Source organism: Sparus aurata, chromosome 13 (genome assembly GCF_900880675.1).
Source record: "Sparus aurata chromosome 13, fSpaAur1.1, whole genome shotgun sequence".
Taxonomy (NCBI): Eukaryota; Metazoa; Chordata; class Actinopteri; order Spariformes; family Sparidae; genus Sparus; species Sparus aurata.
The window spans coordinates 4,851,560-4,868,055 of record NC_044199.1 but is presented as its reverse complement, the minus strand read 5'-3'; the positions used below and the strand labels follow the sequence as shown (position 1 = coordinate 4,868,055).

General features: G+C 44.8%; 1 protein-coding gene across 1 annotated transcript in view; it reads right to left on the bottom strand.

Moving 5' to 3' along the window:
• Positions 1-3,536: 3,536 nt before the first annotated feature.
• The window catches only part of rtn4rl1a (reticulon 4 receptor-like 1a), a 100,794-nt gene continuing 87,834 nt past the window's right edge, over positions 3,537-16,496 (bottom strand). The window contains exons 2-3 of the mRNA XM_030439042.1: positions 8,231-8,685; positions 3,537-7,094 (exon numbers count right to left, since the gene is read on the bottom strand). Coding sequence (XP_030294902.1) covers positions 6,204-7,094; positions 8,231-8,685 — 1,346 coding nt within the window. The 3' untranslated portion in view covers positions 3,537-6,203. The remainder of the gene's footprint in view (positions 7,095-8,230; positions 8,686-16,496) is intronic.

Genomic DNA, 16,496 nt, shown 5'->3' with positions numbered 1-16,496 from the left:
TAATTCACGTTCCCCATTGGATGAACCGCACCAACTTTGACGATCCGTGAACTTTTCCTGTTGAATTATGACCAAATACTTGCAAAACATTCCCATCAGCCTCAGCTGTACGTTGTGTTTAGAGCTAATTCACAAATGTTGGCATGCTAAGATGCTATTCTGAGATATTAAACATAGTAAACATTACCTGCTCATCTTTAATTGTGATCATATTAGGATGCTGATGTTAGCGTTTAGCTGAACACACTCAAATACATCCTCACTCCCCACATTATTTATTATTTAAGCCCACAAATACTGTCGTATCTCCACCCCTGTTGGAGCGTGGTTCGTTTGTGCTTCCCAGCTCCCAGATGGGAACCAGCATGGTCCCAATAATGCGTGTGCATGATGGTGTTTGAATTAATTTAGACATCTGTTTTCGATTGTTTGTCTGAGGGAACAGTGCATTAAAAATGTAGTTAGAAACACAAATATTGTAGCAGAGACAACACAGTGCAGAGACGGCGACTTCACTTATTTAAAACATTAATCCGGGATGATGAAACATTTAATAAAGCTGCAGCAAGACTCCAAAACTGATGAAAACACACTGACACAGTTTCGATTCACCGTGCATACACAGATGATGAAGACATCAGCTGCACATCCGAATGTCAATTCTCAGATTTACCCCGTGTACGAGTCTGCTGCTGAAAGGTCGGAAATGTCTCCAACTGGGGCCGATTGTTCGTTTTCCTTTTGGTTCATCTGCACGTGAACTTTTGTTGCCCTTTAAAACTGTGATTGTTGGGACTTGTGACAATAGTGCAGACATTGAATAAAAGGAACAACTCAGTACGGTCTGTTGACACTGAGATGGAAAGAAAAGGAGCCGGTCAATTCATTCAAAAGCGCCGTGCGATGGAAGTTTGGACTTAAAACAGCGGGGCGGAACATTTTTGCAACAGATCGAGTCAGATCTTGATCTATGGCTCGTGGTTTCATGGCTGCACATTCTCGTCTGGCTCCATTACGGCTCCACACTTTGACCTTCTTCCTAATTAGAATCAGATACCGGCCTGTAATGAGTGCAACGTAGCCTGATGGAGTTACGGCGACGAAAATGCGGCTGGTGTTCAATGGTGCGTACAGGATGGAAGTGTGATGCATTTGAGCTGGTGCGTGATCGATGCCACGTGCTCATAAAGCGAAAATCAAAACACGTGAGGCGAATATCCTTCTTGATGAGGACAGAACGCAAGACAAATAGCGTACGCATCGACTTCATACATCTGCATCTCACTGAAGGCGTCCCCCATTTCATAGTTTTCAGGTTGTTTCACAAAATCTACTACTGTTCTTCCGAGCGGCGCTTTATTTCTTTTATTCCTCCCTCTCCCTTGCTCTTTTCAGCTTCTCTTTTGCTGAGTCTCAACTCTGCGGGGATTCATACGCAGAAATCAATTTTGCTTGGCCTCTTTGCCTTTGGAAGGGAACATAGGCATATATAAATATTCACATGCGGCTATTTCAGATCCTCAGCTTAGGGACTGAACTAGTGGATGAGCTGTTCTTCTGTTTGATCACGGAGCCTGTATACATGCGTCTCTATGGAGGGTTTCTCTCCTGCCCTATGCATCCTTCGTTGCACGGCTCTCTTCCTCACCACCTTGTTTTCTCCCCTAATTCCTTCCCTCCTTCCCTCCTTACATTCCTCTGATTGTCCTCGGCAGCATCTTTATATCATTTGATTTATTTCGCCTCCTATTACTTTCTCTTCTCAACCCTTTATCTTTTCTCCTTTATTTTTTCTCTCCGTCTTTTTCCTTTAATCCCTCTTTCCCTCTGTTGTTTATTTCCCCTTTCGACTTATTTTTTCCTCATAGCCCCAACTTTCCTTTGACTTTATTTCCTAACCTATTTCTCTAATGTCGTTTGCTTCTTGCTATCTTTCTGCCATCTCTCTCCCTCATTCCTCTGTCCTTAATAAGATCCTCCCTTGCATCTTCGTCTTTATTGTTGTGTGTTTACCGTTGCTTTTTCTATTTTATTACGTATTATATCTGTTTTTTTTTTATTTTGTTTAGTTTCCTTCAATGTTTTAGGTTAAATATCTTGTGAATAAAAAAGATCTTTAAAGTTAAAAGGGTCAAAGTCAGAACCAACAGAAGCTCCTCTTTCCCACGGAAAACACCTCGTCAGTAGTCACGCCTCCAATTCGGTGACTTTGTGACATCACGCTACGTCAGCATGTCACACATTTGCAAAATGAACGCCAAGTTTGGATGAATGAAATCGACTCAGCACAGCCGCTCTGTTGTCGTTAGAGGTGTTGGGTCAGGCGTGTGTGAGCTGACGAATCAGAAAGGACTTGGTATTGAGGAGGCGGGGCCTTAAAGAGACAGGCGCTCAAACAGACACTAAAGCATGTAAACACATTTTAAAAGTAACTCCGAAGAAATCTGACACATGAAAACATGTCTCCTTTAATTCATCCTTTCACATATTCCTCTATTGTTCTCATTTAAAGTACATAAACATTCATTTGAATACTGACGTGCCTGACTCCTGTTTTAGAAACTCTTTCATGTTTCCTGTTTTATGTGAAGCTCTGTGCTCTGACTCAAACGCTGCCCTCCATCACATTTAGTATCCATACATGGATGAACGCATGTAAATTGCAGCCCAGGCTGTGCAGTGATTGACCGAGCACAGCTCCGAGCTGATGCTGCAGCCACCCATATTATGCCCACTTCCTCTCCCCTGGCTGCCGGTCTGTTTGGTACTGATAACTACTTCTTGGATTTCCTTCGTAGATATCTTCACCCCTCTGCCTTTAAATCCTCGAGCTTTACTCATTCTTTCTCCCCCTCGCTCTCCCGGTTGTCAGCTTTGTTTTACAAACAGAGCAGTGATACTGTCTCTCAGAGGCACACCTCTTCCCCCTGCCCCAGCTTGCTGTCAGGCCGGATCTGCCGTGACGGTGGGCATACATGGTACACCACGTATCGTACACGAGCACACACGGACATAAAGCAAATGCAGCGCCGCGTGCAAACCGGCGCGCACAAACGTGAACACTGTGCAAACCATCAAATTGGACGCGGCGCACGCGAGCGCTCTATTTGACCTCACCTTGACCTGACACAAGACACCTCCCTCACAGCTAATACAGCTCGACAGGTGTGTGTATTTGTGAGCTTTTGTGAGTGTGTGTGTGTGTGTGTGTGTGCTCACAGTCATTCTGATGCATATTTTATTAGAGGCTGCAGAGTGTATGAGTGAAACTAGGACATGAAGGAGGCCAAAATATACCCTGGTTAAATGGGTGTGTGTGTTTCTCTCGCGGCGATAGATGAATTTGTGCACTTATTCCATTACCTTTTTCTACTTTTTTTTTACCCATTTTTTCCATTCCTTTCATTGCCTTATCATTCAGCCTCAGGGCCCATTCTGGAGGTCTGTCTATTAGCCACACTCACACACACACAGACACACACAGACAGATGTGCATATGCACTATGACAGAAAGAAGGCAAACAGAGACCACCTCAGCCATTTGAGGACACTTTCTGTTTAATGTTATTTATAAACAGCTTTTGAGTCTGGCATTGTTTGATAACCACATACAAAACATTTGCGTTGCACAAATGAAGAGAGGAGAGGAAAAAGAATAGAGAGATAGGAAGGGAAGGAGAGGGGAGGAGAAGAGGCAGACAGAGGAAGGGAGGTGAGGAGGAGGAGGGAGGGAGGGATGAAGAGGAGGATAGAACAGAATAGAGGGGGGAGAGGGAGGGGGCAGTGCAGTGTTTATCTTGAATGAGTCAGCAAAACAAAAAGACACAACTGAAAAAAAAAAACAAAAAAAAGTATATAATGATGGTAATCATACGAAATAAAAAAAAGTTCCAGCTCCGAGCTCCCTGTGTACTTTTCAGGGAACGACCAAGACATAACGGAGAGTTTCATTTTTCTTTTCTTTCTTTTCTTTCTTTTTTTGGTTGTTTTTTTTTTGTCGTTGTTTATTTTACAAAACAAAGTCATCCTCACAGGAATAAACAGACACAATTTACATCACCTCTGGGTTCACAGCAGCACGAACAAGTTCACCAGTAGGGGTCTCTATAATCCTACATGTCGGGAGAACGACACCAGCGACGGACTTCCTGTTCGTCCCCCAACATTTAGATAGATAGACACGAAAAAAAGGCGGGGCTTCGGCAGGAAGCGCGCACCGGCGGTACGCATGTCGCTCCCTGCGCTCGGATTCCCATCAGGACCGCGCATCGTTAGGTCGTCAGCAAACCAATCTAATAATTTGTTGTGCTTTTTGTCGTCGTTGGTGGCTTCTTAGCGAGGTCCTTTGCATACAAGGGCAAGTCACAACTCTGTAATGCTTTAAGAAATGAAGAGTTTTTTTTTTTTTTTTAGCATTACTGGCTCGTTAAGGTACCCGCACGACCCGTGTGCATCTGTACAGGTTTCACTTATTGTAATTGAGCACTTGAGACTTTGGGGTGAATGACTGAAAACCTATACAGCATCCGTGGTGCTCTGCTCTGGGATCTGACAGGGGTTATCTGTTTGCAGTGGGGCCAGGAAGGCTGTGAAGGTGATCGGGCTTCATTAGGGGTGTGTGTGCTTGAACCGCTCCAGTTCATTCGGGGCACTGTATCCCATAGTCCTCTTTGTCCTTGTTATTTCCTGCAGAAGAAAGCCTCGGAAAGGGGCTCCTCTCAGTCGTAGCAGCATTAAAAATCCAACTCTCCAATCAGGGCTTACAGAGTGTCAAGTCCGGCTGTTTTGGAGCACACTAAACACACCAGAGAGGACAGAGAGAAATTCAGTAGCGGTTTGTCGTTCCCTTTGCCCTGTGATGATCATCACAGATTCTGAGCTGCTTCTGTTTTCCACTTTCAGCAGTTCGTTATACCATCGCAGGATGTTGTGGTGGTCATCTGTCCTCCTTCCAGTGTTCGAAACCCTCCTGTGACGACTTTGATTGAACCATCCCTGCTCGAAGGGTACATTTTCTTTTCCGTTATCCTCCACAGTATTTCAGAAAAAAAGTGCATAACAGTTTTCTGGGAGTTGGAAAGTTGGGTCCCAGCTTTTCCTTGGCCTGCGTGAGTTGACCCTTCAGGCTTTTTGAGGCCTCTGTTTTGTAGCCAGTGAGGTCCAAAAGTGTGAATGAAGCCAAACGGTAACCATTATCTGTCCTCATAGGCCACTGGCTCGCATTAGGCACTCTTGCTATCTAGTGTCGTTCTACCCGCATGGCTTTAGTTTTTTTTTTTTCTTCTTCTTCTTTTTGGTGGAGACACACTCTTACAAACAGTAACACAGAAACTCATTCACTCACCTGCTCATTTACACTGACTGTGACTGGTTGGCCCTTATGATTGGTTGTTTCTGAATGGCTTTTAAGTCGATGGGTTGCAAGGACAACAGACACCTTTCAACAGGACTATTTGAGGACTTAACTGTTACATAGACGTGTCACCAACTCCGGTGGTGTCTTTCTTAGAGTTTCGACTGAAAAGACACAGATGTGCACTGAAGTGGGTTCACCTTTCCAGTGACGACGTGTAAGTAAAAACCACTTCATTGGTGGATTTGTAGTGATTATAGTTATTACTGCTCAAACGATGGCTCATTTTACTGCCACTTGCCTCCGCGGTATTTTGTGTCTTGATCTTAAGGTGCTGTTGAGTGACTGTCTTTGTCTCGGCGCGAGTGACAGATGGAAGGATGCGCTGAGAGAGCGATGAAATTGTCAAAGGGGCTAAACATAGAGACTGAGCCTTGAACTGCTCAATTCATATCAAACACTCTCCTCGCTATCATCGCAATGATTGACTGGCTTGTTATTCTATGTGGCTGTACAGTTTTTACAAGTACATCAATTCAGTTAAGCAATCGATGCCACCGAGACGAATGTAAAGTTTTCCTGTCGATCCCCTGGTGACATCATCAAAGCTGTGGGCTGAATTGTTTTCCCTGACGTCCATGTTTAGATTATGACCCGTTAAAGATTCCTGCCTTAATACTGCAGGGACACTTCAACAGTAGATATTTGATAGTTGTTTATACACAGTCATGTACACACACAGTTATGCACACATGCCTCATTTAAAGAGCCAGGTCAGGGTGGTTCAGGAGAATGAATCATAAGGTTGCATCACCAGCACAACAGTCTCATTTCCTGCACATTTTCTGTCTCAGCGTACGATCACAGAGATCAGTGACATCAGGAGGGCTGACGGTAAACAGAAGAGATAATCAGCGAGGTGTGACCCTGCTTTATTATTGGCTCTCTGGACCCCGCTCGGTGGGCCAACAGAAGTCCTGGGGATGCACTTGTTCTTCCTCCTTCCAGATCCAGACAGGTCATATTTACCTCCATCTGGAGTATAGTCCTTCTCCCCGTCCTCCCGCAGTACCTGTACCTCATTGAGCCCCCCTTTGGCCTTGCGGCCCCGGCGGGTACAGTTTCTGCGGCCTCCCTTAGGCGGCCGTGGCAGGGGCGAGGGCGACGGCAAGCTGTACTGGTCCCCGTGAGGCAAGTACGGCCGCTGATGGTGGTTGTGATGGTTTCTGTGACGATTCAGGTGATTCAAAGACTCTCCGTGCTCCATCTCCCGACCCTGGCCACCACGTGCATGACCCTCACAACTGGGCAACTCCTCTTTCTTCACCGTCTTCAGGTCCTTCCCTGCCAGCTCTGGGGGCGAAACACATACCAGTGAGGAGGTGGAGCCTCTGAACCGCCGCAGCCAATCCCAAAGTGACAGGGCCTTGCAGTCACACTCCCAGGGGTTGTCGTTAAGTCGTAGGTACTCCAACGCAGGCAGAAGCGTCAAGCTGCCACCAGATAGCTCAGTCAGGGAGTTATTAAACAGATAAAGGGTGGTCAGGCGTCGCAGGTCGTGGAAAGCCTGCCGGTCAACCCACTGGATTCGATTCTGGTGGAGAAGCAGACGGTCCAAGACCCCCAGACCACGGAAAGTGTTCTGTCGAAGGCTCCATAATCGATTGCCATGTAGGAAGAGATGACTGAGGTTCAGTAAGTCGATGAACAGATCGTCCTCCAGGAACTCTAACTGGTTGTCCTGCAAGGAGAGAACACCTGATCAGTAACGCAATGCAAGATACTTAGATAACGTACAATGGAAGTTAAAGAAGCAACGTAGTATTGTAACCCATTCGACAAAGTTTTCCTAGATCCAATCCAACTACGACCGTATGATGAAGGCTTGCTGGTACGCTGCGGTGGTCACGTTGTTTCTGGGAACGCTGACAACACTTAATTAACGAGGCCGACATGTCTTGTCAGTCTCTTCGTGCCACACAAAGCACTAACCGCTAAAGAGCTTGGACCGCACTGTTGCGTTGGATTCGTATGAACATGACAGCGACATGTGTGTTCATCTGAGCGTGATGTTACATGACGCAATTGACTTAACGAGAACATGTCTGAGGTTGGGCGAAGAGACAGCAAGACAATTAACAACAACGTCCTCGTCAAGAGTCAGAGGAAAATGGCCGCCATGTGAACGTGGTTAACAGTACGCCCTTCTAACATCACAGAAGAAGCCAGTAACATCACATATATTTAATACAGGAACTAGTTGGCCTTCCATGAATTCAAAGTATGTGTTATTTTGATAGCGGATGGTTGGATATTCAGTGATCTGTACAGCTTCCAGAGGGCAGCAGCTAGAAGAAGCTATTGAACAGAGTCAGAGAGGTCGAAATGATTTTCTTTGCCCTTGAAGTGGTCGAGAGCTCCGTTAAAGGAAGGAGTTCAATGGCCGATGATTTTTATCTACTCACGAGCAGATGTGGTTTCCTGTACGTTTCACGAGCTGATATGACAGACGACATACAGGTTGTAACCTTTACCCCACTCACTCTGTATGAATATACATTGATTTTCCAATCAATAATATGTACAGGAGCTTTTCTCCTCATAAAGCCACCATGTAATTAAAGAAATTATTCACTCCATCCAGGATTTGAAACCCGCGGTGGTTGACCACAGAAGCTATAGCGTGGATTACTTCGGCGTGAGGGCTGCTTTGTGGTATTTTTTCCCTGCACTCGGGATAACAGCTAACATTTGATCAGCATCCAATTCATATGCAGTAAGTGCTGAGCCGGGCTGACGGACAGATTACACCCTAATGCGATTGTGGCTGCAGATGCAATATACAAGGGAGATAAAAGGAGGCTATCATCCATGTACCTGTAGGTAGAGATACTGAAGATTATGGAGGCCTGAAAAGATCCCCGGAGGCAGGCTGATCAGGCCACAGTGGTAGAGGTGCAGGGCGTGTAGCCTTCCCAGACCCGTGAAGGTGTCTGAGGCGATGGCGTTCAGGTGCCGGTTGTCCCCAAGGTCGAGCTCCTCCAGGCGGTCAAAGCCGTGGAAAGTAGACGGCTGTATGTAGGAGATGTTGTTGGAGTAAAGCCACAACATGGTGGTGGTGGGTGAGAAGTGGCCGCGGAGCAGCCGCTGGATCTTGTTGTTCTGCAAGAAGACGCGCTCGCTCTGAGCCGGGATGCCCTCGGGCACGGCGTGGAAGTTGTGGGCCTGGCAGGAGACGGTGCTAGGTGAAGTGTAGCAGATGCAGTGTCGAGGGCAGGGCAGGGAGAGATCCAGGCCACACAGCACCAAGAGTAACTCCACCCCGCCATAACCTGAGGGACGAGACGAGAGGAGAGGCGGGTGAAAATCAGAGCAAAGATACAAAGAGACGGAGGGAAAGAGAGCGTGAGAGACGAGACAAGCAGAATTAATTGAATTCATACAGCAGAGCTCCTGTTATCAGACGCATCTTAAATGAAAAACTCATTGCTCTCAGTTTACAAGGACAACAATAGGCACGGTTCAGTGCAGACGAATTACAACGCCGACACAAATCTAGTGCAAACACACACACACGCCAACATTCGTTCATTGTTTTCAGGAGCCCGTTCTCCTCGCACGTTTTCACGGCTGAACTGTTTACCCTCAACCTCAACCTTCACTGTTATCTTCATCTTAAACTGTTTCTAAATCTAAACTCAGGGGACCTTTTGTTTTCTCCACATTTTGCAAAAAACCTTGAAAACCCTTAATACCAGAGGGGCCCGCTCACCACCACACACACACACACAAAAACTCTGCTCAGGTGTACAAACACTTTGTGGAGGCGCAGTGTGTGTGTGGTCTTTTTCACCGTGTTGTAGTTTGACTGTCACAGAGGTACGCACTTTCGTATTTATGCGTTCCTCGCGCCGATTCCAGATGATACGGCACACGCAGACACACACAGCATGCTATCGCACGCCGCACAGTGTTATTTCCTTTGGTTATCCTCTAAAGGCGACAGAAAATCGATGCCTCTTCTGCTTACAAGAACACGCAGCGCACCTGTAATACATTCCCACAATAAGGCAAACACAGGAAGAGGGATGGAGGGATGGAGGGAGGGAGAGAAGGTGCAGGATGGAGCGGGAATCATCTGCAGCATGCCTGTGAAGTGGATATTACTTTTTATTCCAGATTCTCCCTCGTCTCAATCCTTATTCATTTGATTTTTTTTTTTTTTCCCGCCTTGAATCATTCCGGTGTTTGATGTAGCCCGAAGAGGGGAAAAAAAAAAAAAAAAATGAGAGTGGAAACCTGCTGATCCAGGGAGTCATTTCCACACAAGGAGATACAATATGAACATCGTGTGTGTGTGTCCAACTGTGTGTGTGTGTGTGTGTGTGTGTCAGCGACTTGGACAGATGTGATGGACAGATGTCAGGTTGACGGGACACCGCTGCTCTGTAAAGAACAACATGTCCGGAAATATGTGTAGAGGACGGATCCGTATTATCCTGTTGTGGTACACATATGTTTGTATAGGTCTGTTACGCTTACGCAACACAGCTACCACAATGTGTTTGTGTGTCCCTGTCCTCTGTACGTCTGCCTATATATGTTACATTCAACCTGAAACATATTGTGTGCGCAGGGTGTCTCTTGTGTTTGACGCGGCTGACCTTTTCATCCACAAAAAGAAAAAACAAAAAAACAAAAAATATATAAAACCCGGACACACACCAGCTGTCATCACAGCAGCCCATCTTCTGTCCTGTTCGACAACAACAAATCAATGCCGTGCAATCCTCTTTGGAAATAAACTTTCTCTTTTTTTTCACTTATCGTCGTCATTATTTCCAACCTCCCATCGTAAGCTTACGTTGAAGGAGTGATTATTCATTGTATTATTAGCAGAAGTGGTGGTGTGGCTCTGTGGACGGTCCAGGTTAAAACGGGTCGCAGCTTCTGTTCTACATAAAAATTCTGACTTTCAATAATTGAAATCAAAAGGATGATTCTCAGAGCACTTTTTCCTCTCCGCCCTCGTCCACTTGTGAGCCTCCTGCGGCTGCAGAGGAAACAAACAAACACAAAAAATCTAACCCTTGTGCGACGTAGTCTCACGGAAAAAGGGTTTGGTTTTGGTTCTGCAGGTGAGGAAACTCAAGTGTTTCTTCAGGTACCCTTCTAAAATCCTGTGACTCTTCGTTAGCAGTTTGTTGTGAAATATAGTTACTACATTTTAAATAAATAAGTTAAATTTGACCCTTCAGCCTCAGTGTGGGACATTCCCATAGACATTGCCTCCACGGCTGCGGACTCTTACGTCTCGTTGTCTTACTTTATGGTAATAAAACAAAAGTAATCCTTTTATTGAGCTTCATTTTGTCTTTTTATATTGATTTATAGTAACCAGTGTACAAACTTAAATCATAAACTAACTGCTAACAAACACTTGGACTCACACTGACGACTATAATAAGTATTTCTAGCTACGTGATACGAGGTTAAAGGAGAACTTCGGTCGATTTAAACATGCAGCTTCATTGCTCAAGCTACCCTTGACTTGCCAGTACCGAAGACGCGAACAAATTTGGTCCAGCCATTACAGAGCTCCGTGAACGGAGACTTAGCCTTGACAGCTAACAGCATGGGGTCAGAACTTTACACTGTGTTTTAAGCGTCTTAACATGCTCCACATCTCACACCAAAAGTTATGCAACATCAGCAGACACCTTAATCCAGCATTTTCGTGTTTATGTTCATAATGTACATGTCCATGTTACAGCCTGTCATGAGCCATGAGCCTTACAATAGCCTGTTAAGCCTGTTAAGTGCACACTCGATGGATATGCTAGTTTGGTCTAGCTACCGGAAGACGCGGATGTCAACAAACAGGTAAGTAGCTGCTTGCACAAACACACTGTTTTAACTACTTTTTATTCATTTTGAGTCAATACACGCTACAGTGCTGTGTGCTAAGGTGTCTGCTGATGTTGCATAACTTTTGGTGTGAGATGTGGAGCATGTTAAGACGCTTAAAACACAGTGTAAAGTTCTGACCCCATGCTGTTAGCTGTCAATGCTAAGTCTCCGTTCACGGAGCTCTGTAATGGCTGGACCAAATTTGTTCGCGTCTTCGGTACTGGCAAGTCAAGGGTAGCTTGAGCAATGAAGCTGCATGTTTAAATCGACCGAAGTTCTCCTTTAAATATATGATTTTCAACTCTTACATCAAATAAAGCACCGTTTTATTCACATTCTCATTCAGCGCGACGAGATCGCTTGATTTAAAGAGTTCGGCCATGTGACATGTGTTTGTATTGATGTAGCGTTGGACGAGGGGTTGAATTATAAATATTAAACAGTGATCAATTCGCATTTATTATTGATGCTTCATGCTGAGGACTCCTTTGCAGCATTTTCACATGTGCAGCCCTCTTCCTCCGACTGTTATCTGCTTCACGCTGCCTCTCTCTCTCTCTGTCTCTCTCTCTCTGTCGGCCGATGGGTTTGATTGGTCCGACGCTATTGTTATAAGCTGGAACATACAGTGTGCGTTCAGTTCCTCGGGGTATCAAAGTGATTTTATCTCTCTGTTCTTTCCTCCTCTTCTCTACTCCTCTGCTTTATCTGCTCATCTGTGTTGCCCTTTGCTTCATGCTCCTCTGCCTGCTATCTCCGCAGCGTTTACACGTCTCTTCCTCCACAGCTTTATCTTCATGTGCTGCTCTGCCCCGCCTGCTGGGGCTGTGTTAATTAGGTATAAAGCTGCTGTTTTCTCTTTTATATATTTGTACGTGTGCGTGAAGAGGTGAACTCGACACGCAGGTCTACGTGTCTTTGTCTCTTTGTGTGTCTTAATGAGAATCACTTGACAACACTTGACTGAATGTCTCTTTTCGAGCTTGTTTACACTTTTTTTTCGAAAGTTTTATTCGACGCTTTGAGCCTCAAGATTCTGTATTATCAAAATGACACAGCAGTGGCTCTAAACTCCACGTCGCGGGCCTTTGTTTCTCGTTAAAGAACGCTCCATGTGCAACCGAACGGATCTGTAAATTAGTTTGAAATGTCTGTTCAAACCTCGACCGCCTCGCAAGGTGACATGTGATTTCTCAGCTGTTTAGTCTGAGTTTACAATGATAAATTCAGCACTCCGTTGTTTCCCACTGGTCCCATTACATTTTTTTTTTTCCCACATTCAAACTGTCTACAGTACGAGTCTGCTAGACACGTACTTATGATAGTGCTTCTAGCGTTAGTTTGCATTTCCAATCGCTTTTGCTTCCTCATTGCCGTCTGTTTACCCCCGCAGTCTTTTTTTTCCTTTTTGTATTTTCATCATCGCAGCTTTAAATCTTTATTTCCCTCCTTCCTCCTCCTTGCCTCTTTCATTTTTGTTCCAGTTACGTCCTCTGTATTTCTGCTATTCATCGCGCAGTATTAGCGTTTGTACACGTGAGTCCGTACGAGGAGAGTATGTGTGTGAATCCCGTCTTGCAGATTAGCCGTGGGTGTTTAAAGTTCACAGATTGAGCGATTGAAGTGATGATATGAGATAGAAAACTGCTGACTGCCATATGGCTTTTTACACTAGGGGCAAAAAAAAAAAAAAAAAAAATCTCCCACCAGCATCGGTTGTTTTACTTATTCATGATTTGCCATGTAAAATGTTGAATAATATGTATTCACTTGATAGTAAGGCGGCAAAAGAGGCAATCATTTAAAAAAAAAAGGTTGTTGGTTCGATGTTTCGATCGTGTGAGCATGTAGATAATTCATAAGCTCTTCTCAGCAGCAGTGCAGGAAAATCTACAATCCTGCATCAGAAACATCTTCTCGATACTGCAGCTTGTTAGAAACACGTTTTCAAACACCTCAACTCCAAGTCAGAAGCACATCCTTGGATTTACTACTGTAGATTTTATTTCCCCGTCTTCTGCTCCACAGCACTAGCACAGCCTGCAATGCATAAATTCACAACTAATTGCGAAACAGCAATTAGCCAAGGCATCAAGCTGGCACTAAGCCAGGCCTGAAACCTGCAACAACTTCCAGAGAGGAGCATCGAGATACATAAAAATCTGTTTAACCGGTAATTCGTCGTGATGCATTTTCCCCGCGTATGGCGGTTAAATAGGAAAAAACAAATGAGGGCGAGTTTCCATTTAAGTAATTCATACCTGGTGTGAGTCACTGGTGAAGGGGCGTTATGTTTTAAAGCTCATTTGATACCAAACACCTTCTTAAGATTGAAATATTTTCGAGTGGTTCTGTCAGCCAGGTGCTCCGCTAAACAAGGATGGAGGGAGTGTGTGGGCTGCAGCGTAATTGTCTCATGTTTGCTCGTGTTAAGTCGTTCCAAATTTGATTAGGAGACCGTGGGAAAAAGCAAAAAAAAAAAAGGAACAAATAAAAATAAGAAATATTTCTCTCTACTGTTCAGCTAACATGCGTAAAATACCTGCGCAATTGCAGTAAACCTCCCCGATGCTGCATTCATTTACACGCATGTACAGAATGTGGACACCCACACGGCATGTAATTGTTGGTAATCCCATTCCAAAACCAGCAGCCGTCATTCTGCCGCCGCGTAGCTACAGACAGACGCTGACTGTGAACCTCCGTGTCCACAGTTTCCAGCCGGAGACCTCTGCCGCGTCGTCCTCGCCCTCATTTCCTAATAAAGGCTTTAAAATGGCCTCGACAAGAAGTACTAATAATCTTCTAATAAGCCTCACATCGTTGGAAAAAGCTTTACACATGATTTTCTTTTTACCTGACTTGCATTTATCAGACGCTGGTGTTAAGGTCGTTATTCCCAAAGGGTGCTGGATCGTGTTGAGGTCACCGAGGTCAGGGATCTGTGTAGACCTGGACCTCGCAGTGAACCATGAGAAGCAGATTATTGTCTTCTTTTTAAGAAGTCAGCATAAATATTCTTTGTTGGTTTTATAGTTTCACTTTTCAGTCAAAAATAAAATGCCTTGGTGCAGAACCCTGCACTGAAAAAACAGCATAGACCAGCACCAAAACACCACACTGGTCTTGCTGGTGTTGTGTTTTGGTGCTGGTCTTTGCTGCAGGGTATACGAGCCCCCTGATGATGCTGGCACTGTAATCTGATTGGTCCAGTATCTGTGTCGGCTGGAGATGGTTCCACCTAACCCACTTTGTTAGCCCGTTACCACAAATACACTCGTGAAAGAACTAGCTAGGATGTCTATTTGTTTTTCTTTGTTTTGGACTGAGATTGCAAAACGCCTCTGGACTGACTGCTGTTTGGATTCAGATCATCTGTGTGCAGGGCGGCGGTGGAGAGACCGACTCCTGATTGAGGAGTGGAAGCAGCTTGGGACATTTCCCTCCCAGCCAATCACGGTGTCACGCACCCTTTTTGCGAAGGCTTAAAAGAGGTGGGGAATGTACACACAGGGGGCTTTGACCCTCATCTGAATCTGTCCCTGAACCTCATTCCAACTTAGATTGCCAATCTGTTTAGGCCCTATAGTGTTTTATTGGCTGCTCCATGCAATTCTAGTGAGGAAACTGTGTTAATCCGGGAACCCCTTGAAACCCAAAGTCCCTACACACCTTCAGTTTGACATTTTATTACCCTGGGCAGTGGTATGCACAGACTTTTTGAAGGGCAGGGGCGAAAAGAAGGGCACTTTAGCATGCGTTTTGGCTCCCAAGAGGGCACTTTAGCGCGTTTTGGCTCCCAAGAGGGCACTTTAGTGCGTGTTTTGGCTCCCAAGAGGGCAGTTTATCATGTTTTAACCAGCCAAGGGGGCAGTTTAGTGTGTTTTGCCAACCAAGAGGGCACTTTGGCATGCTTTTTTGGCTCCCAAGAGGGCACTTTAGCGCACATTTTGGCTCCCAGGAGGGCATTTTAGCGCAGGTTTGTCAACAATTTGGCCACGAGCCCCCCCCTTGTGCATATCATTGACCCTGGGGCTTGTAGGAGCACATTTGTTTATTGGTTTATTGTCCAAGTATTGGACATTGGGCATTCCCCTCTAGATTAACATGTTTTTTGTTTATATTTTAATGTAGCTGGGGCTGACCTGTAAGCATTTTACTGCCAGTACCGCCACAGGTAGCTAAGGCTAACCCCTCCCTTACTTGATGCAGGTCAGGCATTAAGAGACAAAAATAGAGGGGTGCTGTTTAGCTCAGTGGGTAGAGTGGGCGTCCCATGCACAGAGGCTTTGTCCTCGACTCACCTCTTCAGCTGTTCTGTCAATAAATCCATAAAAGGCCAAAATATGTAAAGAGACAAAAGCACAGTCAGTGCTAGCTGTAGAAAGCTAGGCAAACTATCTTCCTCTTTTTGAGTTGATGCTAAGCAGCTTAGCTTACTAATTTAGTACAAACAGGAAGTTAAAGCTATGAAATATCACTGTATGTTGTAGCATTACGTTGTTCCTTCTCAGAACAAAGCAAACAAAACCATGGAAAAAAAACAATCCCAGTCAAAAACTACATATAATGATAATTGCCTGTTACAGACAGTGTTAAAGGTTGAGAGGTTTAAACCTTTCAGACCACCGAGGACAGTTCAGTGGGAGAAAGAATCACAATGATCAGCTCTGCAGAGAATAAAACATGACATATAGACAATATCAATCAATGAATAAATCACTCGGTGGACCTTTTATTTCTACTCGAGATCATCGAGGGGTGACCCTCATTTTCAAAGACATCAATTCAAGGAGATGCTAATGGCAAAGGAAGGCAATCCCATAATTGTCTAGCATAAAAAAAACATTTAAAAGTATTGTTTCACATTTGATAATTTAATAAAGATTAACATAATGAAAGGCAAATTAACATACTGTTGTATAAAAGCCCTTAAACTTTACAATTACGGCAGATAGCTTGATTTGAAAGATTTGACGGATCAGTTCTCTCTCACATCGTTCATGTTCTGTTGTTCTAACCTGAGGCTGTTCACTGTGTCTTGTAAACAGACCGGTAGCCTGTAGTGCTCCATGCCATTTTGAATAGAGAACAATAAGTCGGGGTGTAGTCAATGTAGCAAAGAGACTGTGCAAAATGGATGCAACACGACCCCCCAGGGCAGGGGCTCTGTCGTGTCCACATACTTTTGGCCACGTGGTGTAACTCTACTCTCAGAAAGCAAACTATAACA